At 44.5% G+C, this 27,514-nt stretch overlaps 1 protein-coding gene across 4 annotated transcripts in view; it reads left to right on the plus strand.

Annotated features, from left to right (window-relative positions):
- CFAP221 (cilia and flagella associated protein 221) overlaps window positions 1-27,514 on the plus strand; it is a 211,014-nt gene that overhangs the window by 106,084 nt on the left and 77,416 nt on the right. For all 4 annotated transcript variants that reach the window (XM_073551898.1, XM_073551897.1, XM_073551900.1 and 1 more), the window contains one exon: window positions 16,197-16,297. In XM_073551898.1, the coding sequence (XP_073407999.1) occupies window positions 16,197-16,297 (101 nt within the window). The remainder of the gene's footprint in view (window positions 1-16,196; window positions 16,298-27,514) is intronic.

Below are 27,514 nucleotides of genomic sequence, written 5' to 3' on the forward strand. Positions count from 1 at the left end.
ATTGAAGGAGAACTCACCACTTCTCGTGGCAGCCTGTTCCACTCATTGATCACTCTAACAGTCAAAAAGTTTTTTCTAATATCTAATCTGTGTCTCCTCCCATTCAGCTTCATCCCATTGCTTCTAGTCTTTCCTTGTGCAAATGAGAATAAAGTTGATCCTTCTACAATGTGACAGCCCTTTAGATATTTGTAGACAGCTATTAAGTCTCCTCTCAGTCTTCTCTTTTGCAAACTAAACATTCCCAAATCCTGCAACCTTTCCTCATAAGACAGGGTTTGCAGACCGGTCACCATTCTGGTCGCTCTTTTCTGAACTTGCTCCAGTTTGTTGATGTCTTTTTTAAAATGTGGTGCCCAAAACTGGACACAATATTCCAGATGAGGTCTGACCAAAGAGGAGTAGAGGGAAATAATGACTTCACGTGATCTAGACTGTATGCTTCTGTTAATACATCCTAGAATTGCATTTGCCTTTTTTGCTGCTGCATCACACTGTTGAGTCATATTCAGTCTGTGATCTATTAGTATACCCAAGTCTTTTTCACATGTGCTGTCACTTAGCCCTATTCCTCCCATTCTGTATATGCTTTTTCCATTTTTATTGCCCAGATGTAGTACTTTGCATTTCTCCCTGTTAAAAACCATTCTGTTAGTTGCTGCCCACTTCTCCAGTTTATTTAAATCTTTTTGAATCCTCTCTCTCTCTTCTCTAGTATTAGCTATCCCTCCTAGCTTTGTGTCATCAGCAAATTTAATCAGTTTACCCTCAATTCCTTCATCTAAATCGTTGATAAAGATGTTGAACAATACAGGGCCCAGGACAGAGCCCTGTGGTACCCCACTTGAGACATTCTTCCAACTGGATGTGCAGCCATTTACGACCACTCTTTGGGTCCAATCACTAAGCCAGTTATGAATCCACCTAACAGTTGCCTTGTCCATTCCATACTTAGACATTTTTTCAATAAGGATTGTATGAGATACTTTGTCAAATGCTTTGCTGAAGTCAAGATATTCTATATCTACAGCATTTCCTTGATCCACCCAATCAGTGATTCCATCATAGAAGGAAATTAAGTTAGTCTGACATGACTTATTAGTTACAAACCCATGCTGACTCTGTTTAATCACTTCATTCTTATCCAGGTACTGACATACATGTTGTTTAATAATTTGTTCAAAGATTTTTCCTGGTATAGAAGTCAGACTCACCGGCCTATAGTTGCCTGGGTCCACCTTCTTCCCCTTTTTGAAGATAGGAACAACATTTGCTCTTCTCCAGTCTTCTGGGACTTCTCCTGTTCTCCAAGAATTTTCAAAGATTATGGAGAGGGGTTCAGAAATTTCTTCTGCTATCTCCTTCAGTACTCTGGGGTGTAATTCATCTGGACCTGGAGACTTGAATTCATTTAGGTTAGCTAAGTGTTTCCTCACTATCTTTCTGTTTATAGATATCCTGGATTCTTCTATTCCCTTAATAGGACAGTGAAGAACAGTTGATGTTACATTTCCTTTCTGAGAGAAAACAGATGCAAAATAGGGATTTAAAAGTTCGGCCTTCTCAACATCCTGTCTTACCATTTCATCATTTTCATCCTGTAAAAATCCTATAGCATCTTTGACTTTTCTTTTACTTTTGACATATCCCCAAAATCCTTTATTATTGCTTTTGACATCTCTTGCAAGCCTCAATTCATTGTCAGCTTTAGATAATCTGATTTGTTCCCTGCAGGTTCTGCAGACAGCATTATATTCTTCTTTAGATATGCCTCCCTCTTTACATTTTATAAACATTTTTTTCTTCCTTTTTAGCATGTGCTTAAGTTCTGTGTTCATCCATCCTGGCTTCCTTAAATGCTTCCTATTCTTCCCTCTTTTTGGAATTGTTAACAATTGTGCTTTGAGAATTTCATTTTTCAAGATTTCCCATCCTTCCTGGACATTTTTGTCTTTAAGGATATCCAGCCATTGGATCCCTCCAATTCTCTTTCTGAATCCCTTAAAATCTGCCTTTCTGAAATCTAACCTTGACGTCTGAGTCTTCACATGTCTTCCTCCTCTAGTTATCCAAAATTCTAAAATAGCATGGTCGCTACCTCCTAGGGTCCCAGCCACTTTTACCTCCTCAACCATTTCCTCCCTGTTTATAAGGATTAGATCCTAGGTAGCAGTTCCCCTTGTTTTCTTCCCTACCTTTTGGAAGATAAAGTTGTCAGCAAGAGAGGATAAGAATTTCCTTGACCTGTTAGTTTTGCCTGAGAGAGATTCCCAACAAATGTCTGGATAGTTGAAATCTCCCATGACAACTATGTCATATTTTTGGGAGAACTTGGCCATTTGATGCATAAAGAGTTCATCCATATCTTCAGCTTGCACAGGCGGCCTGTAGTAAATGCCTACAATGGTGTCCTTTCCATTGTTCTGTCCTTGTATTCTTACCCAAACAGTTTCCACAGAACTCCCAGTCTCTGATCTTCAATCTCTGTGCAGATATACGCGTTTCTAACATACAATGCGACACCTCCTCCTCGTTTATCAAGTCTGTTTCTTGCAAATAAGTTGTATCCTTCTAGTCTTGTATTCCAATCATGTGTATTGTCCCACCAAGTTTCAGTGATTCCAATGACATTATATTTCTTTTCCTGTGTTAGTAGTTCCAATTCTCCTTTTTTGTTGCCCATGCTTTGTGCATTAGTATAGAAACATTTTAGTTTGTGATTGGTTTCTCTTTCTCCAATATTTTTATTAATTAGATTCTTTTGTCTTTGTTCTTCCTTTCCACTTCTAATAGCAGAGTTCTCAATAGCATTTGTCAGGTGTATGGTTTTTCTGGTCTTTTGCTTCCCTTCCCATGTTGTTCTAGTGTAAAGCTCTCCTTACAAGTGCAGCAAGGCGACTTCCAAATACATGTTTTCCAGTCTTCGTAAGGTGCACCCCATCTCTAGCAAGTAGTCCATCGTATAAGTAGTTCACTCCGTGATCCAGAAATCCAAATCGTTGCTGACGGCACCATCGACGTAGCCAGTTGTTCACCTGCAGAATCTTATTCCACCTCCTTGTTCCATGGCCATCCACTGGGAGGATGGAAGAGAAGACCACCTGCGCTCCCAGTTCTTTCACTTTCTTACCTAAGTCTTCAAAGTCTCTGCAGATGGTTTCCAGGTCGTTTCTTGCGGTGTCATTTGTCCCCACATGTAGTAGCAGGAATGGGTAGTCATCTGTAGGTCTGAAGAGTCCTGATCTCCTGTCAGACACATCTTTAATTTTTGCACCTGGAAGACAGCACATTTCTCTTGAAGTTATATCCGGTCTGCAGATAGCGGCCTCTGTTCCTCTCAACAGGGAATCCCCCATGACCACCACTCTCCGTTTCTTCTTCACAACATTTTTCTTTCTCCATCCAGGAGGACTCTGAAGGCGTACAAGGTTGCTGTTTGTGGGCAAAGACTTATCCTGATGTATTTCTTCATCGCTCTCCTGTGTAAGAGCCTGGTACTGGTTTCTGAGCGGTATGGGTGCTGACTGCCTCCTGATCCTCCTGCTTCTCTGGGTCACATGTCTCCATTCCTGTTTCTTCAGGTGCACTTCGAATTTCTTCTCTTTCTGTAACATGAAGAGATAATTCTGCTCTGTCTAAGAACTCTTCACCTTCCTTAATGGTCTTCAAAGTAGCTAACCTCTCTTCGAGATTTTGCAACTTTTCCTCCAACAGGGACACGAGCTGCATTTGTGGCATGTGAAGTTTGGCTTTTCCACTGGTAAGTCTGTGAACATGTAGCAAGAAATGCAGCTCACCAAATGGCTCCTGGCCTCTTCCATATTGAGATTTCTTAAAAACGGGGAAAGATGAGCCAAAATTCAGAAGGCACTGGGAATATGCAAATGATCTCCTCAAGACTCTTCCCCTGGTTTTCCGATGTCCTCTTTTCAGCTGCAACGGCCAAAACCCAGTGATCAAGGAGCTCGCGGAGACTCTTCACTTATCCCAGAAGGCACTGGGAATATGCAAATGATCTCCTCAAGACTCTTCCCCTGGTTTTGTCAGGATACAGAGGAATCGCTTGTTGCACTGTTATTTTTGATGAACGGTCAAATTTCTCAATTTCTTTTAGTGCACATGAAAAATTCTGCTGAAATGTACTGGCTGTGTTTCTTGATGGGGATGACTCTTCTTCTATGCGGGAACGCTTTGCACGGTCCTTGTGATCCAAATATTTTTCGAAATTAAATTCTTCATCAGTTGATGATGAGGGTGAAGATGTGGCAGGATGACCAAATTCTTCTTGTTCCTCCTGACTGTTCTGCAACCCTTTCATCCTTACTGCTATTTCAAACAGAGCTTCTTTTCCTTTACTTAGCTGTTGATCATCTAGAAGAATCCGATGCATTGGGTCTACATAAACAGCTGCCAAAAGAATGTTATTTTGTAATAGTAGCTCCTCTCTCCGTTTCATTGATGTAGCAATGCCACTTGCAATTAACCCTCCTCTTTGGGACAGGCGAAACATCAGGTTCTTCCACTCCTTTAAGAAAATACCTGGAGTTAAGTCCTCTGCTTGTAATTTTTTAGTCACTGTAAATGGGTGCTCTAGCAATTTTTCCAGCTCAGTCACCTGATTCCACTGACTTTCATTTAGCATCAGTTGAGGGTTAGCCATGTCTACAAGAAAGGTTTTCAGTTCAACCAAGCGCTGAGTCATTAAGTAAGTACTGCCCCATCGTGTGGCTTGATCAATAATTGCCCCTTTTCCGGCACGTCTCTTCAAAATTGAGTCAACTTTAGGGGTTCTGGCAACAGTAGCCAATTTTCTCACCTTGCCAATCAGTGCAGCAGCATGTCCTTCTTGCAGACTGTCTCCTATAGCCAGCTGTAGCGTATGCACAACACAGCGCATGTGATGAATGAAAGAACATATTGACACAGTTTCAACAAGATCATCTAAACTATCATGTTGCTGTTCATCTGAAGCAACTTCAGTTTGCTCCTCAGTTACAATACTGTGTTCCTCTATTTCAAACATTTCTGTGTCTGTGGACCCAGAATGTTCTTCTAGCTGCTGGTCACCATCATTACTCTCATTCATTAGCTTAATAGTACTTATCATATTTGAAGCATTGTCAGTTACGACAGAAAGAACTTGCTCTTTTTTAAGTTCATAGTCTTGCAGAACCTTTTCCACCAAGACCTGGAGAAACTCACTGGTGTGATGAGCTTTGGTGTCTTTTACTGCCAATGTCTTGGTAACTATTTCATTTTTGCACAAACAAATCGGACATTGATGGCAAAATAGTTCACTCTGTGACGTGTGCAGGCATCCATTTTAAGAAACAGAAAGCGTCCCTTGAGAGTTTTTTTAAGTTCTTCCTTTTGTTTAAAAGCTTCTTCGATTACTAATTTTCTAATACTCTCTCTCTCCAGAGAAACACCAAGTTTGCGGGCCATTTCCCCATTCAGACACATAAAAGCTGGTCGTGAAAATAATTAAATAGGCACACTATCCTTTACAACAAGCTCTATGATCTGTTTTTTAAATGTATCTACTGTCATTGTCACAGTAACTTTGTCACTGACAAAATATCTTGCAACTGATGGCTGCAAAGTTCTCTGCTCCTTTGTTTGGCTGGAAGAGCTGGGCACTGGTTCATTGGTTTGGATGCAGTCTTTCTCATCCACTGCTTTCAGTACTTCTGGATGAAAGCGCTGTAAATGTCTCTTTAGATTAGAAGCTCTGGTAGGAGCATTTTTATCTTTGCCTGAATATGCGTTCATCTTGGCTTCACAGCATTTGTTTTCGTCTGGATCATTTGTCATACACTGACAGACATAATGTTTTCTATCTTGAGTGATGGTGAAATGTTCAAATACAGCTGATTTAATGTGATGCTTCTTTGACATTCTCAGGTTTTTAATTCTGCATCCACAATCCAAATGACAATTGTTTTTCCTAAAAACAATTGTACAAAATTATTGCCAGGTCGTACAACTGATATAGTGGTCAGTAATACTGTTATTATTCCTCATGTACTCACAGTTAACTGATGCAAAGTTTGTTGAAAGGATAATACTTCTTACAGTCTTCCTCTTCCGAGTAGCAGGCAGCTGTGAGATGCTTGGAAGACGCACACCTAGTATGATCTAGTCTAGAGGAGGAGCTTTACTACTGAGAATTTGCAACACATTTTCACTTTCAGTTTCATACATTGTAAGTAGGGGGGTTGGGGCAGCATGAGGTTAACCAAGTATAAGATTAGATAAGGGCAGTGGAGAACAGTGACACACAAGAAGTAAGAAATGTCTCTATCTCCAGCAGAACTGCTTATCACTGTTGTTCATAGTTTGATAGAACATATATATTTGAGTAACATTTATAAAATTCATATGAAAGTTCAATTATGAAATATTAATACATTTTTTTTAAAGCTGGAGTCGGAGTCGGTACATTTCTACTGACTCCGACTCCAACCAAAACTAACTCCGACTCCACGACTCCGACTCCGACTCCACAGCCCTGATTTTTGGTGTTGCATAATTTGCATGATACCATTGTTCTGGGGTTTCCCTGGTTGCAAATTCATAATCCAGTTTTGGTTTGGAAATCTGTGTCTGTGGTGAGTTGGGGTTGTCGGTGTGCCCTTAGTGAGGCTCCGTTTTTTTCCACCTCTCCTCAGTCGCATGATGATCCTGACTATTTGGCGGACTTTTATGATGTATTTAGTGAGAATAAGTCTGCGTCTTTGCCTCCTCATAGGAGTTATGACTGTGCAATTGAACTGAGCCCGGGGTGTAAATTTCCTAAGGGTCGGCTCTTCAATTTATCTGTACCCGAGCACGAGGCTATGCGATCCTATATTAAGGAGGTGTTGGAGAAGGGTCATATTAGACCATCCTCTTCACCCTTAGGTGCCGGGTTTTTTTTCGTGGCCAAAAAGGATGGATCATTAAGACCTTGTATTGATTATCGTGCCCTCAACAAACTTATTATTAAATATCAGTATCCGTTACCCCTGATTTCGGATCTATTCTCCAGAGTTAAAGGTGCTTGCTGGTTTACCAAGCTTGACCTCAGGGGGGCGTATAATCTTATCCGCATTAAGCATGGGGATGAATGGAAGACGGCGTTTAATACTCCGGAGGGACATTTTGAGTACCTGGTGATGCCTTTCGGGCTCACTAATGCCCCTTCTGTCTTCCAGTGCTTCATGACCGACATTTTCGGAGACTTTGTGGATAAATTTTTGATTATCTATCTGGATGATATTTTGATCTTCTCCAAGGATTGGGATTCTCATGTGGAACATGTTCGGACTGTGTTCCGGATCTTGAGGGAGAATTCCCTGTATGTCAAAGGATCGAAATGCCTTTTTGGGGTACAGAGGATTTCATTTTTGGGATTTATTTTGTCTCCGTCAACTATTGAAATGGACCCGGCCAAGGTACAGGCCATTTACGATTGGGTTCAGCCCACTTCTTTGAAGGCCATCCAGAAGTTTTTGGGTTTTGCTAATTTTTATCGTAAATTTATAGCAAAATTTTCTAGTATTGCCAAGCCATTGACTGATCTGACTAAGAAGGGTGCTGATGTGTTGAATTGGTCTCCGGAGGCTGTTTCTTCCTTTCAGGAGCTGAAGCTAAGATTCACTTCTGCCCCGGTTTTGCGGCAACCTGATGTCTCACTCCCGTTCCAGGTAGAGGTGGACGCTTCTGAGATTGGTGCAGGAGCTGTTTTGTCCCAAAAGGATCCTGTAACATCTAAAATGAATCCCTGTGCTTTCTTTTCCCGAAAGTTCTCTCCATCTGAACGTAACTATGATGTGGGGAATCGGGAACTGTTAGTCATGAAATGGGCATTTGAGGAGTGGAGACATTGGTTGGAGGGAGCTAAACATCAAGTCGTGGTCCTCACTGACCACAAGAATTTGATTTACCTGGAGTCGGCCAAACGCTTGAACCCTAGACAGGCTAGGTGGGCCTTGTTTTTTACACGTTTTGATTTTGTGGTCTCTTTTCTTCCTGGCACTAAGAATGTCAAGGCAGACGCCCTCTCTAGGAGCTTCTTTGCTGATTCTCCTGTGGTGACCAAGGCTGCTACCATCTTAGGCGAAGGGGTAGTTCTTTCTGCCATCTCGCCCGATTTGAGACGTGCTCTGGAAGAGTTCCAGGAGGACAAACCTGAGCGTTATCCCAGTGGAAAGTTGTATGTTCCTGACCAGTGGAAGAAGGGAGTGATGTCTGAAGTTCATTGCTCTGCATTGGCTGGTCATCCAGGTATTTTTGGTACTAGAGATCTGGTGAGTCGGTCTTTTTGGTGGCCCGCCTTGTCTCGTGATGTCAGGAATTTTGTGCAGTCCTGTGGGACTTGCTCCCGGTCTAAACCTTGTTCTCGCTCTAGTGGGTTGTTGATGCCTTTGCCGGTCCCCAGGAGGCCATGGACCCATATTTCAATGGATTTTATCTCTAAAATGCCTGTCTCTCAGAGAATGACTGTTATTTGGGTGATTTATGATAGGTTCTCTAAGATGGTTCATCTTGTACCACTCCCTAAGTTGCCATCTTCCTCTGAGTTGGTGCCTCTGTTTTTGCAACAGGTGGTTCGCTTGCACGGGATTCCTGAGAACATTGTATCTGACAGAGGAGTTCAGTTTGTGTCTAGATTTTGGAGGACTTTCTGTTCCAAGCTGGGAATTCAGTTGTCCTTCTCCTCTGCTTTTCACCCTCAGACCAATGGGCAGACGGAGAGAACAAACCAGACTTTGGAGTCGTATTTGAGATGTTTTATTTCCGCTGATCAGGATGATTGGGTTTCATTTTTGCCCTTGGCCAAATTTGCTTTAAACAATAGAGCTAGTTCTGCCACTTTGATGTCATCTTTTTTTTGTAACTTTGGGTTTCATCCTCGATTTTCTTCAGGGCAGGTGGAGCCTTCTGCCTGCCCAGGTGTTGACACTGTGGTGGAGAGAATGCACCTGATCTGGGACCAAGTGGTGGATAAGTTATCTCTCTCCCAGGAAAAGGCCTAGCGGTTTTCCAACCGACATAGGACCATTGGTCCCCAGTTTAAGGTTGGTGATTTAGTTTGGTTATCATCAAAAAATATCGTTATGAAGGTGGCTTCTCCTAAGATTAAGCCTAGATTTATTGGACCTTACAAGATTTTGGAGATTATTAATCCGGTCTCTTTTCGTTTAGCTCTTCCTGTCACATTTAAGATCCATAATGTGTTCCATAAGTCCTTGTTGAAGAGGTTTGTTGAACCAGTTGTTCCTGGGGTGGCACCTCCGGACCCTGTATTGGTTGAAGGTAACATGGAATATGAGGTAGAGAAGATACTGGATTCCCGTCTGGCTAGACGGAGACTCCAGTATTTGGTTAAGTGGAAGGGTTATGGTCAGGAGGATAATTCCTGGGTCTCTGCCTCTGATATTCATGCCAAAAGATTGGTGCGTGCCTTTCATCGGGCTCACCCTAATCGCCCTGGTGGCGTGGATGAGGGTTCGGTGACCCCTCCTCAAGGGGGAGGTACTGTTGTGAGTTCATTTTCCCCTTCACCATTGAGGTCTGATGAACTCCCTCTTCTGGTGAAGGAAGGTAGTGAGGCTGATTACCAAGCACCTGAGCAGAATGATGATGACTGGGTGACTGGAATTGCTGACTGGATATAAGGCAGCCGACGCCCTTCTGCCTTGCCGGTGATTTCTCTGAGGGATTCTAGGAGACCAGTCTGATTCCTGCTCCTCAAAAGCTAAGTTTTCTGCTCTGCTTTTTGCATTTGTGTTTTGGTTTTGTTTTGCCTTGTTTTTCTGGATTTCTGACATTCCCTGCTGGGGTGAGCTGAATTCCTTTTTGCTCTGTCTTCAGAAAATACCTGAGTACTGATATAGTCTTTTTGAAGCCTAGCGTCTTCAGGGCTTTTTTCCCTATCAGTCTGTTGGCTCTTGCTTTGATAGGGTTTTGGCGGATTGCAGACAGCAGCTTTTCTATCCTGTCCTATTTAGTTAGCTTGTGCCCCATCATTTGCTCAGCCTATCTTTCTATCTGTGTGAGTATTTTTTCATCTTGCTTCACCGTCATTATATGTTGGGGGCTGCCTATTGCTTTGGGGTCTGCTCTGGGGCAGTTTAGATTTCCCTTTCTGTCTTTAGGCTATTTAGTTCTCCGGCTGTGATCGAGGGGTCTAGGGCACCGTAGGAACACCCCACGGCTGCTGCTAGTTGTTGTTAATAGGTTCAGGGGTCTGCAATCCGATAGCTGCCAACTTCTCTGGTTTTCTGGACTTAGCTAGTATTTCGGTTTTTGCCTCCTACGGTGACTCATTCATAACACATGATATCACAATATTACTTGTTATTGTACAACTAACCAGCATACAAAGAGTCGTCAACCTCTTCAGCGCCAAAGGAAACAAAGTCCATGTAATATGAGGAACAAAACACACAGGCTAAATGGAAGACCTGCGATTCACAGTACATAAAGTTCGCCTAACCCCAAATCTCCCTGCAGGATGTGACAAACTTGTGACAGCATGTAACCCAAAGAAGCAGGAGGATGAGGAGGCAGTCAGCACCCATACCTCTGGAGAACCGCTACCAGGCTCTCACGCAGGACAACTATGAAGATGTGCATTACAAGTGCTTTGCTCACAAAGAACACCCAGTAAGAAATCAGAAGCCTCTTCAAGGGAGAAAAAGAAGTGGTGAAGAAGAAAAGGAGCGTGGTGGTCATTGGGGATTCTCAGAGGAGCAGAAGCCGCTATCTGCCGACCAGACATTAACTCACGAGAAGTGTGTCGTCTTCCAGGTGCCCAAATCAAAGATGTCTGATAAGGTATCAAGACTCTTCAGTGCCAGAGACGACCACCCATCTCTACTAATACACATAGGAACAAATGACACAGCAAGAAAGGGTCTGGGAACTATAGGCAGAGACCCTGAAGACCTAGGCCGGAAAGTGAAGGAACTGGGAGTGCAGGTGGTCGTATCATCCTTCCTCCCAGTGGATGGACATGGACAGAGGAGATTGAACAGGATTCTACAGGTAAACAATCGGCTACGTTGATGGTGTTGTCAGCAACATTTCGAGTTTCTTGACCATGGAGTGAATTACCTGTATGATGGACTCCTTGCTCGAGATGGGATGTATCTTAAGAAAACAGGAAAACACATATTTGGTAGACGCCTAGCTACATTTATCAGGAGAGCTTTACACTAGGGCAATATGGGATGGGAAATATACGGTCAGGAAGAAATATGCAGCTACTTAATTCTTTTGAGAACTTGATGTTGGAAGTGGAAAGAACAAAAACAACCTCTGAATGAAAATAGAGAAGCCGACTGCAAACTAAAGTGTATCTATACAAATGCACGAAGCATAGGAGACGAACCATGAGAATTGGAGCAGCTAACACCGAAGACAGAATCACTGAAACTTGGTGGCGTTTGTAGTCACTCGGCTGCGGTTGAGGTCGGCACAAACAGCGGTGTTGCTGAAATGTCCAGCTAAGTTTATTTAAAACTTCATAAACTGCTCAGTATAATAAACAAATTTGCTGATGACACAAAGCTAGGAGGGATAGCTAATACTAGAGAAGAAAGAGAGAGGATTCAAAAAGATATAATTAAACTGGAGCAGTGGGCAGCAACTAACAGAATGGTTTTTAACAGGGAGAAATGCAAAGTATTACATCTGGGCAATAAAAATGAAAAAAGCATATACTGAATGGGAGGAATAGGGCTAAGCAACAGCACATGTGAAAAAGACTTGGGTATACTAATAGATCACAGACTGAATATGAGTCAACAGTGTGATGCAGCAGCAAAAAAGGCAAATGCAATTCTAGAATGTATTAACAGAACCATACAGTCTAGATCACGTGAAGTCATTATTGCCCTCTACTCCTCTTTGGTCAGACCTCATCTGGAATACTGTGTCCAGTTTTGGGCACCATATTATAAAAAAGACATCAACAAACTGGAGCAAGTTCAGAAAAGAGCGACCAGAATGGTGACCGGTCTGCAAACCCTGTCTTATGAGGAAAGGTTGCAGGATTTGGGAATGTTTAGTTTGCAAAAGAGAAGACTGAGAGGAGACTTAATAGCTGTCTACAAATATCTAAAGGGCTGTCACATTGTAGAAGGATCAGCTTTATTCTCATTTGCACAAGGAAAGACTAGAAGCAATGGGATGAAACTGAATGGGAGGAGACACAGATTAGATATTAGAAAAAACTTTTTGACAGTTAGAGTGATCAATGAGTGGAACAGGCTGCCACGAGAAGTGGTGAGTTCTCCTTCAATGGAAGTCTTCAAACAGAGGCTGGACAGACATCTGACTGGGATGATTTAGCGAATCCTGCTTTGAGCAGGGGGTTGGACCAGATGGCCTAGGAGGTCCCTTCCAACTCTACGATTCTATGATTCTATGAAAGAACAGCCTTTACTAGCACAAAGTGAAAACACAAAGTAAAAAGTCCATACAACATATAGCGGGTCCGCCCGCACAGGATGGTGTCCGGTTCTTTAGGCCTTAGCACAGACTAACACAGGAGATCCACATATCTCCAGACCCAGACACTGAATGAGACACTGTCTCCATTTTATCTGCCAAACCACGGCCCTGGGGTGGGGATATGTGAGCGGTCATTCCCACCCATCTCTTATGACTGCTCATAAAACCCGGCCCTGGAATGACCTAATAACGCTCTCGGCACTATATGTGCTGGAGCATGCTTCCGAGCTCACATCACTGCAGCTAATAACCGCAATGACACATGTCTCCCCCCTCAAGGACCTGTCCGGCAGCCATATTACAGATGATAGAGTTGGTTGTAATACAAGGCTAGAAGGCTCCAACTTATGTATTAGAGACACGATTAACAAGAGGGGAGGAGGTGTCGCATTGTATGTTAGGAAAAAGTATATCTCCACAGAGATCCAAGCTTCAGAGACTGGTAGCTCTGTAAAAACTGTTTGGGTAAGAATACAAGGAGAGAAGAACAGAAAGAACACTATTGTATGTGTTTACTGTAGGCCAGATGTCTCTGTTATCAAAAAAGTATGACATGGTGATCATGGGAGATTTTATCTATCCAGATATTATTGGGAATCTCTCTCAGGAAAAAGTACTTGGTCCAGAAAATTCTTATCTTCTCTCCCTGACAACGTTATCTTTCACAATGTAGAAGAGAGAACAAAAAGATATGGCATCTTGGACCTAATTCTTACAGGCTGCCCTATAGATGAGACCCCCAGTCTGCCCTGTATGCTTACAGATGCCCCCAGTCTGCCCTATTGATGGGGCCCCCCCACAGTCTGCCCTATACCTTATAGAAGCCTCCCACAGTCTTTCCTATGCCCTATAGATGGCACCCCACAGTCTACCCTGCGCGCTATAGATGCCCCCACAGTCTACCCTGTGCCCTATAGATGCCACCCCACAGTCTACCTTGTGCCCTATAGATGCCCCCCACAGTCTACCCTGTGCCCTATACATGGTCCTCCCCACAGTCTTCCCTGTGCCCTATAGATGCCACCCACAGTCTGCCCTGTAAATGCCCCAACAGTCTGCCCTATATAGTAGATGCCCCTGCAGTCTGCCCTATAAATGCCCCCCGCAGTCTGCCCTGTGTCCTATAGATCCCCCCACAGTCTGCCTTGTGCCCTATAGATGCCCCCGCAGTCTTCCCTGTTGATACCCCCACAGTCTGCCCTATGCCCTATAGATGCGCCCCACAGTCTGCCTTGTGCCCTATAGATGCCCCCCACAGTCTGCCCTATGCCCTATAGATGCCCCCCACAGTCTGCCCTCTAAATGCCCCCACAGTCTGCCCTATACAGTAGATGCCCCTACAGTCTGCCCTATACAGTAGATGCCCCCACAGTCTGCCCTATAGATGCCCCCCACAGTCTGCCCTGTGCCCTATAGATGCCCCCCACAGTCTGCCCTGTGCCCTCTAAATGCCCCCCAAAGTCTGCCCGGTAAATGCCCCCACAGTCTGCCCTATACAGTAGAAGGCCCCCGCAGTCTGCCCTATAGATGCCCCCCACAGTCTGCCCTGTGCCCTATAGATGCCCCCCACAGTCTGCCCTGTGCCCTATAGATGCCCCCACAGTCTGCCCTGTGCCCTATAGATGCCCCCCACAGTCTGCCCTGTGCCCTATAGATGCCCCCACAGTCTGCCCTGTGCCCTATAAATGCCCCCCATAATCTTCCCTGTTGATACCCCCACAGTCTGCCCTATGCCCTATAGATGCCCCCCACAGTCTGCCCTGTGCCCTCTAAATGCCCCCCAAAGTCTGCCCTGTAAATGCCCCCACAGTCTGCCCTATACAGTAGATGCCCCTGCAGTCTGCCCTGTGCCCTATAGATGCCCCCCACAGTGTGCCCTGTGCCCTCTAAATGCCCCCCAAAGTCTGCCCTGTAAATGCCCCCACAGTCTGCCCTATACAGTAGATGCCCCCACAGTCTGCCCTATACAGTAGATGCCCCAGCAGTCTGCCTTATAGATGCCCCCCACAGTCTGCCCTGTGCCCTATAGATGCCTCCCACAGTCTGCCCTGTGCCCTATAGATGCCCCCCACAGTCTGCCCTGTGCCCTATAGATGCCCCCCACAGTCTGCCCTGTGCCCTATAGATGCCCCCACAGTCTGCCCTGTGCCCTATAAATGCCCCCCACAGTCTGCCCTGTGCCCTATAGATGCCCCCCACAGTCTGCCCTGTGCCCTATATATACCCCCCGCAGTCTGCCCTGTGCCCTATAAATGCCCCCCACAGTCTGCCCTGTGCCCTATAGATGCCCCCCACAGTCTGCCCTATAGATGCCCCCCAGTCTGCCCTGTGCCCTATAGATGCCCCCCACAGTCTGCCCTGTGCCCTATAGATGCCCCCTACAGTCTGCCCTATAGATGCCCCCTACAGTCTGCCCTATAGATGCCCCCTACAGTCTGCCCTATAGATGCCCCCGCAGTCTGCCCTGTGCCCTATAGATGCCCCCTACAGTCTGCCCTATAGATGCCCCCCACAGTCTGCCCTGGGCCCTATAGATGCCACCGCAGTCTGCCCTGTGCCCTATAAATGCCCCCCACAGTCTGCACTGTGCCCTATAGATTCCCCTGCAGTCTGCCCTGTGCCCTATAGATGCCCCCTATAGTCTGCCCTATAGATGCCCCCCACAGTCTGCCCTGTGCCCTATAGATGCCCCTACGCAGTTTGCCCTGTGCCCTATAGATGCCCCCTATAGTCTGCCCTATAGATGCCCCCGCAGTCTGCCCTGTGCCCTATAGATGCCCCCTACAGTCTGCCCTATAGATGCCCCCGCAGTCTGCCCTGTGCCCTATAGATGCCCCCACAGTCTGCCCTGTGCCCTATAGATGCCCCCCACAGTCTGCCCTATAGATGCCCCCCACAGTCTGCCTTGTGCCCTATTGATGCCCCCCACAGTCTGCCCTATAGATGCCCCCACAGTCTGCCTTGTGCCCTATAGATGCCCCCCACAGTCTGCCCTATAGATGCCCCCCACAGTCTGCCCTATAGATGCCCCCCACAGTCTGCCTTGTGCCCTATATATGCCCCCGCAGTCTGCCCTGTGCCCTATAGATGCCCCCACAGTCTGCCCTATAGATGCCCCCCACAGTCTGCCTTGTGCCCTATTGATGCCCCCCACAGTCTGCCCTATAGATGCCCCCGCAGTCTGCCCTGTGCCCTATAGATGCCCCCCACAGTCTGCCCTATAGATGCCCCCCGCAGTCTGCCCTGTGCCCTATAGATGCCCCCCACAGTCTGCCCTATAGATGCCCCCCACAGTCTGCCCTATAGATGCCCCCCACAGTCTGCCTTGTGCCCTATATATGCCCCCGCAGTCTGCCCTGTGCCCTATAGATGCCCCCACAGTCTGCCCTATAGATGCCCCCCACAGTCTGCCTTGTGCCCTATAGATGCCCCCGCAGTCTGCCTTGTGCCCTATAGATGCCCCCGCAGTCTGCCCTATAGATGCCCCCACAGTCTGCCTTGTGCCCTATAGATGCCCCCACAGTCTGCCTTGTGCCCTATAGATGCCCCCGCAGTCTGCCCTATAGATGCCCCCCACAGTCTGCCTTGTGCCCTATAGATGCCCCCCACAGTCTGCCTTGTGCCCTATAGATGCCCCCGCAGTCTGCCCTGTAGGCACCTTGTGGTGACGGTCCCCCTCTTTGTGCCCGCAGGCTGAGGAGACGCTGCTGGTTCCCCTGCATGCCTACCCCGTCATGGATCTGATGGACTTTCCGTCTCATGTCAGCCTGTCCGATGTGCCGCTCGGGCGGAGGTGAGTGCCGCGTGCCGCCATCTGCGCTCCATCAAATGAATGACAAATATTGATTTATGTTTACTCTGGAGGAGAATGGGATTCATCCCTGGATCTGCGGCACCAGGCTGGTATGTAAATGGCAGGATGTCAGCGGCACTAAGAGCCGCACACAAAGGAGCCGTCACCGACCACTCCACCGGCCCAACGTGACTCCTCACTGACCCAGCACCCCACCGACACAGCCAAAAACCACGGTAATACCCAGGGACGCAAGCCGGGGAGTCACACGCCTCTTATAACGCTCCAGCACTGATATAACCCCCAGACATTACATCACATGTGACTGATATCAGCCCCTCTTATAACGCTCCAGTACTGATATAACCCCCAGACATTACATCACATGTGACTGATATCAGCCCCTCTTATAACGCTCCAGTACTGATATAACCCCCAGACATTACACCATATGTGACTGATATCAGCCCCTCTTATACCGCTCAAGTACTGATATAACCTCCAGACATTACATCATATGTGACTGATATCAGCCCCTCTTATAACTCTCCAGCACTGATATAACCCCCAGACATTACACCATATGTGACTAATATCAGCCCCTCTTATAACGCTCCAGTACTGATATAACCCCCAGACATTACATCACATGTGACTGATATCAGCCCCTCTTATAACTCTCCAGCACTGATATAACCCCCAGACATTACACCATATGTGACTGATATCAGCCCCTCTTATAATGCTCCAGCACTGATATAACCTCCAGACATTACACCATATGTGACTAATATCAGCCCCTCTTATAACGCTCCATTACTGATATAACCCCCAGACATTACATCATATGTGACTGATATCAGCCCCTCTTATAACACTCCAGTACTGATATAACCCCCAGACATTACATCATATGTGACTGATATCAGCCCCTCTTATAACACTCCAGTACTGATATAACCTCCAGACATTACACCATATGTGACTGATATCAGCCCCTCTTATAACGCTCCAGCACTGATATAACCCCCAGACATTACACCATATGTGACTAATATCAGCCCCTCTTATAACGCTCCAGTACTGATATAACCTCCAGACATTACACCATATGTGACTGATATCAGCCCCTCTTATAACGCTCCAGTACTGATATAACCTCCAGACATTACACCATATATGACTGATATCAGCCCCTCTTATAACGCTCCAGTACTGATATAACCTCCAGACATTACACCATATGTGACTAATATCAGCCCCTCTTATAACGCTCCAGTACTGATATAACCTCCAGACATTACATCACATGTGACTGATATCAGCCCCTCTTATAACTCTCCAGCACTGATATAACCCCCAGACATTACACCATATGTGACTAATATCAGCCCCTCTTATAACGCTCCAGTACTGATATAACCCCCAGACATTACATCATATGTGACTGATATCAGCCCCTCTTATAACACTCCAGTACTGATATAACCCCCAGACATTACATCATATGTGACTGATATCAGCCCCTCTTATAACACTCCAGTACTGATATAACCTCCAGACATTACACCATATGTGACTGATATCAGCCCCTCTTATAACGCTCCAGTACTGATATAACCCCCAGACATTACACCATATGTGACTAATATCAGCCCCTCTTATAACGCTCCAGTACTGATATAACCTCCAGACATTACACCATATGTGACTGATATCAGCCCCTCTTATAACGCTCCAGTACTGATATAACCTCCAGACATTACACCATATATGACTGATATCAGCCCCTCTTATAACGCTCCAGCACTGATATAACCCCCAGACATTACATCATATGTGACTGATATCAGCCCCTCTTATAACGCTCCAGCACTGATATAACCCCCAGACATTACACCATATGTGACTGATATCAGCCCCTCTTATAACGCTCCAGTACTGATATAACCCCCAGACATTACATCATATGTGACTGATATCAGCCCCTCTTATAACGCTCCAGTACTGATATAACCCCCAGACATTACACCATGTGTGACTGATATCAGCCCCTCTTATAATGCTCCAGTACTGATATAACCCCCAGACATTACACCATATGTGACTGATATCAGCCCCTCTTATAACGCTCCAGTACTGATATAACCTCCAGACATTACACCATATGTGACTGATATCAGCCCCTCTTATAACGCTCCAGTACTGATATAACCCCCAGACATTACACCATATGTGACTGATATCAGCCCCTCTTATAATGCTCCAGTACTGATATAACCTCCAGACATTACACTATATGTGACTGATATCAGCCCCTCTTATAATGCTCCAGTACTGATATAACCCGCAGACATTACACCATATGTGACTGATATCAGCCCCTCTTATAACGCTCCAGTACTGATATAACCTCCAGACATTACACCATATGTGACTGATATCAGCCCCTCTTATAATGCTCCAGTACTGATATAACCCGCAGACATTACACCATATGTAACTGATATCAGCCCCTCTTATAACGCTCCAGTACTGATATAACCCCCAGACATTACACCATATGTGACTGATATCAGCCCCTCTTATAATGCTCCAGTACTGATATAACCCGCAGACATTACACCATATGTGACTGATGTCAGCCCCTCTTATAACGCTCCAGTACTGATATAACCTCCAGACATTACACCATATGTGACTGATATCAGCCCCTCTTATAACGCTCCAGTACTGATATAACCCCCAGACATTACACCATATGTGACTGATATCAGCCCCTCTTATAACGCTCCAGTACTGATATAACCCCCAGACATTACACCATATGTGACTGATATCAGCCCCTCTTATAACGCTCCAGTACTGATATAACCTCCAGACATTACACCATATGTGACTGATATCAGCCCCTCTTATAATGCTCCAGTACTGATATAACCCGCAGACATTACACCATATGTGACTGATATCAGCCCCTCTTATAACGCTCCAGTACTGATATAACCCCCAGACATTACACCATATGTGACTAATATCAGCCCCTCTTATAGCGCTCCAGTACTGATATAACCTCCAGACATTACACCATATGTGACTGATATCAGCCCCTCTTATAACGCTCCAGTACTGATATAACTCCCAGACATTACACCATATGTGACTGATATCAGCCCCTCTTATAACGCTCCAGCACTGATATAACCTCCAGACATTACACCATATGTGACTGATATCAGCCCCTCTTATAACGCTCCAGTACTGATATAACCCCCAGACATTACATCATATGTGACTGATATCAGCTCCTCTTGTAATACTCCAGTACTGATATAACTCCAGACATTACACATATGTGACTGATATCAGCCACTCTAATAACGCTCCAGCACTGATATAACCTCCAGACATTACACCATATGTGACTGATATCAGCCCCTCTTATAACTCTCCAGTACTGATATAACCTCCAGACATTACACCATATGTGACTGATATCAGCCCCTCTTATAATGCTCCAGTACTGATATAACCCCCAGACATTACATCATGTGACTGATATCAGCCCCTCTTATAACGCTCCAGCACTGATATAACCTCCAGACATTACACCATATGTGACTGATATCAGCCCCTCTTATAACGCTCCAGTACTGATATAACCTCCAGACATTACACCATATGTGACTGATATCAGCCCCTCTTATAACTCTCCAGTACTGATATAACCCCCAGACATTACATCATGTGACTGATATCAGCCCCTCTTATAACGCTCCAGCACTGATATAACCTCCAGACATTACACCATATGTGACTGATATCAGCCCCTCTTATAACGCTCCAGTACTGATATAACCTCCAGACATTACACCATATGTGACTGATATCAGCCCCTCTTATAACTCTCCAGTACTGATATAACCCCCAGACATTACATCATGTGACTGATATCAGCCCCTCTTATAACGCTCCAGTACTGATATAACCTCCAGACATTACACCATATGTGACTGATATCAGCCCCTCTTATAATGCTCCAGTACTGATATATCCTCCAGACATTACACCATATGTGACTGATATCAGCCCCTCTTATAACGCTCCAGTACTGATATAACCTCCAGACATTACACCATATGTGACTGATATCAGCCCCTCTTATAACGCTCCAGTACTGATATAACCCCCAGACATTACATCATGTGACTGATATCAGCCCCTCTTATAACGCTCCAGTACTGATATAACCTCCAGACATTACACCATATGTGACTGATATCAGCCCCTCTTATAACGCTCCAGTACTGATATATCCTCCAGACATTACACCATATGTGACTGATATCAGCCCCTCTTATAACGCTCCAGTACTGATATAACCTCCAGACATTACACCATATGTGACTGATATCAGCCCCTCTTATAATGCTCCATTACTGATATATCCTCCAGACATTACACCATATGTGACTGATATCAGCCCCTCTTATAACGCTCCAGTACTGATATAACCTCCAGACATTACACCATATGTGACTGATATCAGCCTCTCTTATAATGCTCCAGTACTGATATAACCCCCAGACATTACACCATATGTGACTGATATCAGCCCCTCTTATAACGCTCCAGTACTGATATAACCCCCTGACATTACACCATATGTGACTGATATCAGCCCCTCTTATAACGCTCCAGTACTGATATAACCTCCAGACATTACACCATATGTGACTGATATCAGCCCCTCTTATAACGCTCCAGTGCTGATATAACCCCCAGACATTACACTATATGTGACTGATATCAGCCCCTCTTATAATGCTCCAGTACTGATATAACCCCCAGACATTACATCATATGTGACTGATATCAGCTCCTCTTGTAATACTCCAGTACTGATATAACTCCCAGACATTACACCATATGTGACTGATACCAGCCCCTCTTATAACGCTCCAGCACTGATATAACCTCCAGACATTACACCATATGTGACTGATATCAGCCCCTCTTATAACGCTCCAGTACTGATATAACCCCCAGACATTACACCATATGTGACTGATATCAGCCCCTCTTATAACGCTCCAGTACTGATATAACCTCCAGACATTACACCATATGTGACTGATATCAGCCTCTCTTATAACGCTCCAGTACTGATATAACCCCCAGACATTACATCATATGTGACTGATATCAGCCCCTCTTATAACGCTCCAGTACTGATATAACCCCCAGACATTACACCATATGTGACTGATATCAGCCCCTCTTATAACGCTCCAGTACTGATATAACCTCCAGACATTACACCATATGTGACTGATATCCGCCCCTCTTATAACGCTCCAGTACTGATATAACCTCCAGACATTACACCATATGTGACTGATATCAGCCCCTCTTATAACGCTCCAGTACTGATATAACCTCCAGACATTACACCATATGTGACTGATATCAGCCCCTCTTATAACGCTCCAGTACTGATATAAGCCCCAGACATTACACCATATGTGACTGATATCAGCCCCTCTTATAACGCTCCAGTGCTGATATAACCCCCAGACATTACACCATATGTGACTGATATCAGCCCCTCTTATAACGCTCCAGTACTGATATAACCTCCAGACATTACACCATATGTGACTGATATCAGCCCCTCTTATAACGCTCCAGTACCGATATAACCTCCAGACATTACACCATATGTGACTGATATCAGCCCCTCTTATAACGCTCCAGTACTGATATAACCTCCAGACATTACACCATATGTGACTGATATCAGCCCCTCTTATACCGCTCCAGTACTGATATAACCCCCAGACATTACACCATATGTGACTGATATCAGCTCCTCTTATAACGCTCCAGTACTGATATAACCTCCAGACATTACACCATATGTGACTAATATCAGCCCCTCTTATAACGCTCCAGTACTGATATAATCCCAGACATTACACCATATGTGACTAATATCAGCCCCTCTTATACCGCTCCAGTACTGATATAACCCCCAGACATTACACCATATGTGACTGATATCAGCCCCTCTTATAACGCTCCAGTACTGATATAACCTCCAGACATTACACCATATGTGACTGATATCAGCCCCTCTTATAACGCTCCAGTGCTGATATAACCCCCAGACATTACATCATATGTGACTGATATCAGCCCCTCTTATAACACTCCAGTGCTGATATAACCCCCAGACATTACATCATATGTGACTGATATCAGCCCCTCTTATAACACTCCAGTACTGATATAACCTCCAGACATTACACCATATGTGACTAATATCAGCCCCTCTTATAGCGCTCCAGTACTGATATAACCTCCAGACATTACACCATATGTGACTGATATCAGCCCCTCTTATACCGCTCCAGTACTGATATAACCTCCAGACATTACACCATATGTGACTAATATCAGCCCCTCTTATACCGCTCCAGTACTGATATAACCTCCAGACATTACACCATATGTGACTGATATCAGCCCCTCTTATAACGCTCCAGTACTGATATAACCCCCAGACATTACACCATATGTGACTGATATCAGCCCCTCTTATAACGCTCCAGTACTGATATAACCCCCAGACATTACATCATATGTGACTGATATCAGCTTCTCTTATAACGCTCCAGTACTGATATAACCTCCAGACATTACACCATATGTGACTAATATCAGCCCCTCTTATACCGCTCCAGTACTGATATAACCTCCAGACATTACACCATATGTTATTGATATCAACCCCTCTTATAACGCTCCAGTGCTGATATAACCCCCAGACATTACATCATATGTGACTGATATCAGCCTCTCTTATAACGCTCCAGTACTGATATAACCTCCAGACATTACACCATATGTGACTGATATCAGCCCCTCTTATAACGCTCCAGTACTGATATAACCCCCAGACATTACACCATATGTGACTGATATCAGCCCCTCTTATAACGCTCAAGTACTGATATAACCCCCAGACATTACACCATATGTGACTGATATCAGCCCCTCTTATAACGCTCCAGTACTGATATAACCCCCAGACATTACATCATATGTGACTGATATCAGCCCCTCTTATAACGCTCCAGTACTGATATAACCCCCAGACATTACATCATATGTGACTGATATCAGCCCCTCTTATAATGCTCCAGTACTGATATAACCCCCAGACATTACATCATATGTGACTGATATCAGCCCCTCTTATAACGCTCCAGTACTGATATAACCCCCAGACATTACACCATATGTGACTGATATCAGCCCCTCTTATAACGCTCAAGTACTGATATAACCCCCAGACATTACACCATATGTGACTGATATCAGCCCCTCTTATAACGCTCCAGTACTGATATAACCTCCAGACATTACACCATATGTGACTGATATCAGCCCCTCTTATACCGCTCCAGTACTGATATAACCCCCAGACATTACACCATATGTGACTGATATCAGCTCCTCTTATAACGCTCCAGTACTGATATAACCTCCAGACATTACACCATATGTGACTAATATCAGCCCCTCTTATAACGCTCCAGTACTGATATAATCCCAGACATTACACCATATGTGACTAATATCAGCCCCTCTTATACCGCTCCAGTACTGATATAACCCCCAGACATTACACCATATGTGACTGATATCAGCCCCTCTTATAACGCTCCAGTACTGATATAACCTCCAGACATTACACCATATGTGACTGATATCAGCCCCTCTTATAACGCTCCAGTGCTGATATAACCCCCAGACATTACATCATATGTGACTGATATCAGCCCCTCTTATAACACTCCAGTGCTGATATAACCCCCAGACATTACATCATATGTGACTGATATCAGCCCCTCTTATAACACTCCAGTACTGATATAACCTCCAGACATTACACCATATGTGACTAATATCAGCCCCTCTTATAGCGCTCCAGTACTGATATAACCTCCAGACATTACACCATATGTGACTGATATCAGCCCCTCTTATACCGCTCCAGTACTGATATAACCTCCAGACATTACACCATATGTGACTAATATCAGCCCCTCTTATACCGCTCCAGTACTGATATAACCTCCAGACATTACACCATATGTGACTGATATCAGCCCCTCTTATAACGCTCCAGTACTGATATAACCCCCAGACATTACACCATATGTGACTGATATCAGCCCCTCTTATAACGCTCCAGTACTGATATAACCCCCAGACATTACATCATATGTGACTGATATCAGCTTCTCTTATAACGCTCCAGTACTGATATAACCTCCAGACATTACACCATATGTGACTAATATCAGCCCCTCTTATACCGCTCCAGTACTGATATAACCTCCAGACATTACACCATATGTTATTGATATCAGCCCCTCTTATAACGCTCCAGTGCTGATATAACCCCCAGACATTACATCATATGTGACTGATATCAGCCTCTCTTATAACGCTCCAGTACTGATATAACCTCCAGACATTACACCATATGTGACTGATATCAGCCCCTCTTATAACGCTCCAGTACTGATATAACCCCCAGACATTACACCATATGTGACTGATATCAGCCCCTCTTATAACGCTCAAGTACTGATATAACCCCCAGACATTACACCATATGTGACTGATATCAGCCCCTCTTATAACGCTCCAGTACTGATATAACCCCCAGACATTACATCATATGTGACTGATATCAGCCCCTCTTATAACGCTCCAGTACTGATATAACCCCCAGACATTACATCATATGTGACTGATATCAGCCCCTCTTATAATGCTCCAGTACTGATATAACCCCCAGACATTACATCATATGTGACTGATATCAGCCCCTCTTATAACGCTCCAGTACTGATATAACCCCCAGACATTACACCATATGTGACTGATATCAGCCCCTCTTATACCGCTCAAGTACTGATATAACCCCCAGACATTACACCATATGTGACTGATATCAGCCCCTCTTATAACGCTCCAGTACTGATATAACCCCCAGACATTACATCATATGTGACTGATATCAGCCCCTCTTATAACGCTCCAGTACTGATATAACCTCCAGACATTACATCCTATGTGACTGATATCAGCCTCTCTTATAACACTCCAGTACTGATATAACCCCCAGACATTACATCATATGTGACTGATATCAGCCCCTCTTATAACGCTCCAGTACTGATATAACCCCCAGACATTACATCATATGTGACTGATATCAGCCCCTCTTATAACGCTCCAGTACTGATATAACCTCCAGACATTACATCATATGTGACTGATATCAGCCTCTCTTATAACACTCCAGTACTGATATAACCCCCAGACATTACATCATATGTGACTGATATCAGCCTCTCTTATAACGCTCCAGTACTGATATAACCCCCAGACATTACATCATATGTGACTGATATCAGCCTCTCTTATAACGCTCCAGTACTGATATAACCCCCAGACATTACACCATATGTGACTGATATCAGCCCCTCTTATAACGCTCCAGTACTGATATAACCCCCAGACATTACATCATATGTGACTGATATCAGCCCCTCTTATAACGCTCCAGTACTGATATAACCCCCAGACATTACACCATATGTGACTGATATCAGCCCCTCTTATAACGCTCCAGTACTGATATAACCTCCAGACATTACACCATATGTGACTGATATCAGCCCCTCTTATAACGCTCCAGTACTGATATAACCCCCAGACATTACACCATATGTGACTGATATCAGCCCCTCTTATAACTCTCCAGTACTGATATAACCCCCAGACATTACACCATATGTGACTGATATCAGCCCCTCTTATAACTCTCCAGTACTGATATAACCTCCAGACATTACACCATATGTGACTGATATCAGCCCCTCTTATAACGCTCCAGTGCTGATATAACCTCCAGACATTACATCATATGTGACTGATATCAGCCTCTCTTATAACGCTCCAGTACTGATATAACCCCCAGACATTACATCATATGTGACTGATATCAGCCCCTCTTATAACGCTCCAGTGCTGATATAACCTCCAGACATTACATCATATGTGACTGATATCAGCCCCTCTTATAACGCTCCAGTGCTGATATAACCTCCAGACATTACACCATATGTGACTGATATCAGCCCCTCTTATAACGCTCCAGTGCTGATATAACCTCCAGACATTACATCATATGTGACTGATATCAGCCCCTCTTATAACGCTCCAGTGCTGATATAACCTCCAGACATTACATCATATGTGACTGATATCAGCCCCTCTTATAACGCTCCAGTGCTGATATAACCTCCAGACATTACATCATATGTGACTGATATCAGCCCCTCTTATAACGCTCCAGTGCTGATATAACCTCCAGACATTACATCATATGTGACTGATATCAGCCCCTCTTATACCGCTCCAGTGCTGATATAACCTCCAGACATTACACCATATGTGATTGATATCAGCCCTCTTATAACGCTCCAGTACTGATATAACCCCCAGACATTACACCATATGTGACTGATATCAGCCCCTCTTATAATGCTCCAGTACTGATATAACCTCCAGACATTACACCATATGTGTCTGATATCAGCCCCTCTTATAACGCTCCAGTACTGATATATCCTCCAGACATTACACCATATGTGACTGATATCAGCCCCTCTTATAATGCTCCAGTACTGATATAACCCCCAGACATTACACCATATGTGACTGATATCAGCCCCTCTTATAACGCTCCAGTACTGATATATCCTCCAGACATTACACCATATGTGACTGATATCAGCCCCTCTTATAACGCTCCAGTACTGATATAACCCCTAGACATTACACCATATGTGACTGATATCAGCCCCTCTTATAACGCTCCAGTACTGATATATCCTCCAGACATTACACCATATGTGACTGATATCAGCCCCTCTTATAACGCTCCAGTACTGATATATCCTCCAGACATTACACCATATGTGTCTGATATCAGCCCCTCTTATAATGCTCCAGTACTGATATAACCTCCAGACATTACACCATATGTGACTGATATCAGCCCCTCTTATAACGCTCCAGTAATGATATATCCTCCAGACATTACACCATATGTGACTGATATCAGCCCCT

The sequence above is a fragment of the Dendrobates tinctorius genome, unplaced genomic scaffold (genome assembly GCF_039654945.1).
Source record: "Dendrobates tinctorius isolate UK_male_01 unplaced genomic scaffold, ASM3965494v1 ptg000182l, whole genome shotgun sequence".
NCBI lineage: Eukaryota > Metazoa > Chordata > Amphibia > Anura > Dendrobatidae > Dendrobates > Dendrobates tinctorius.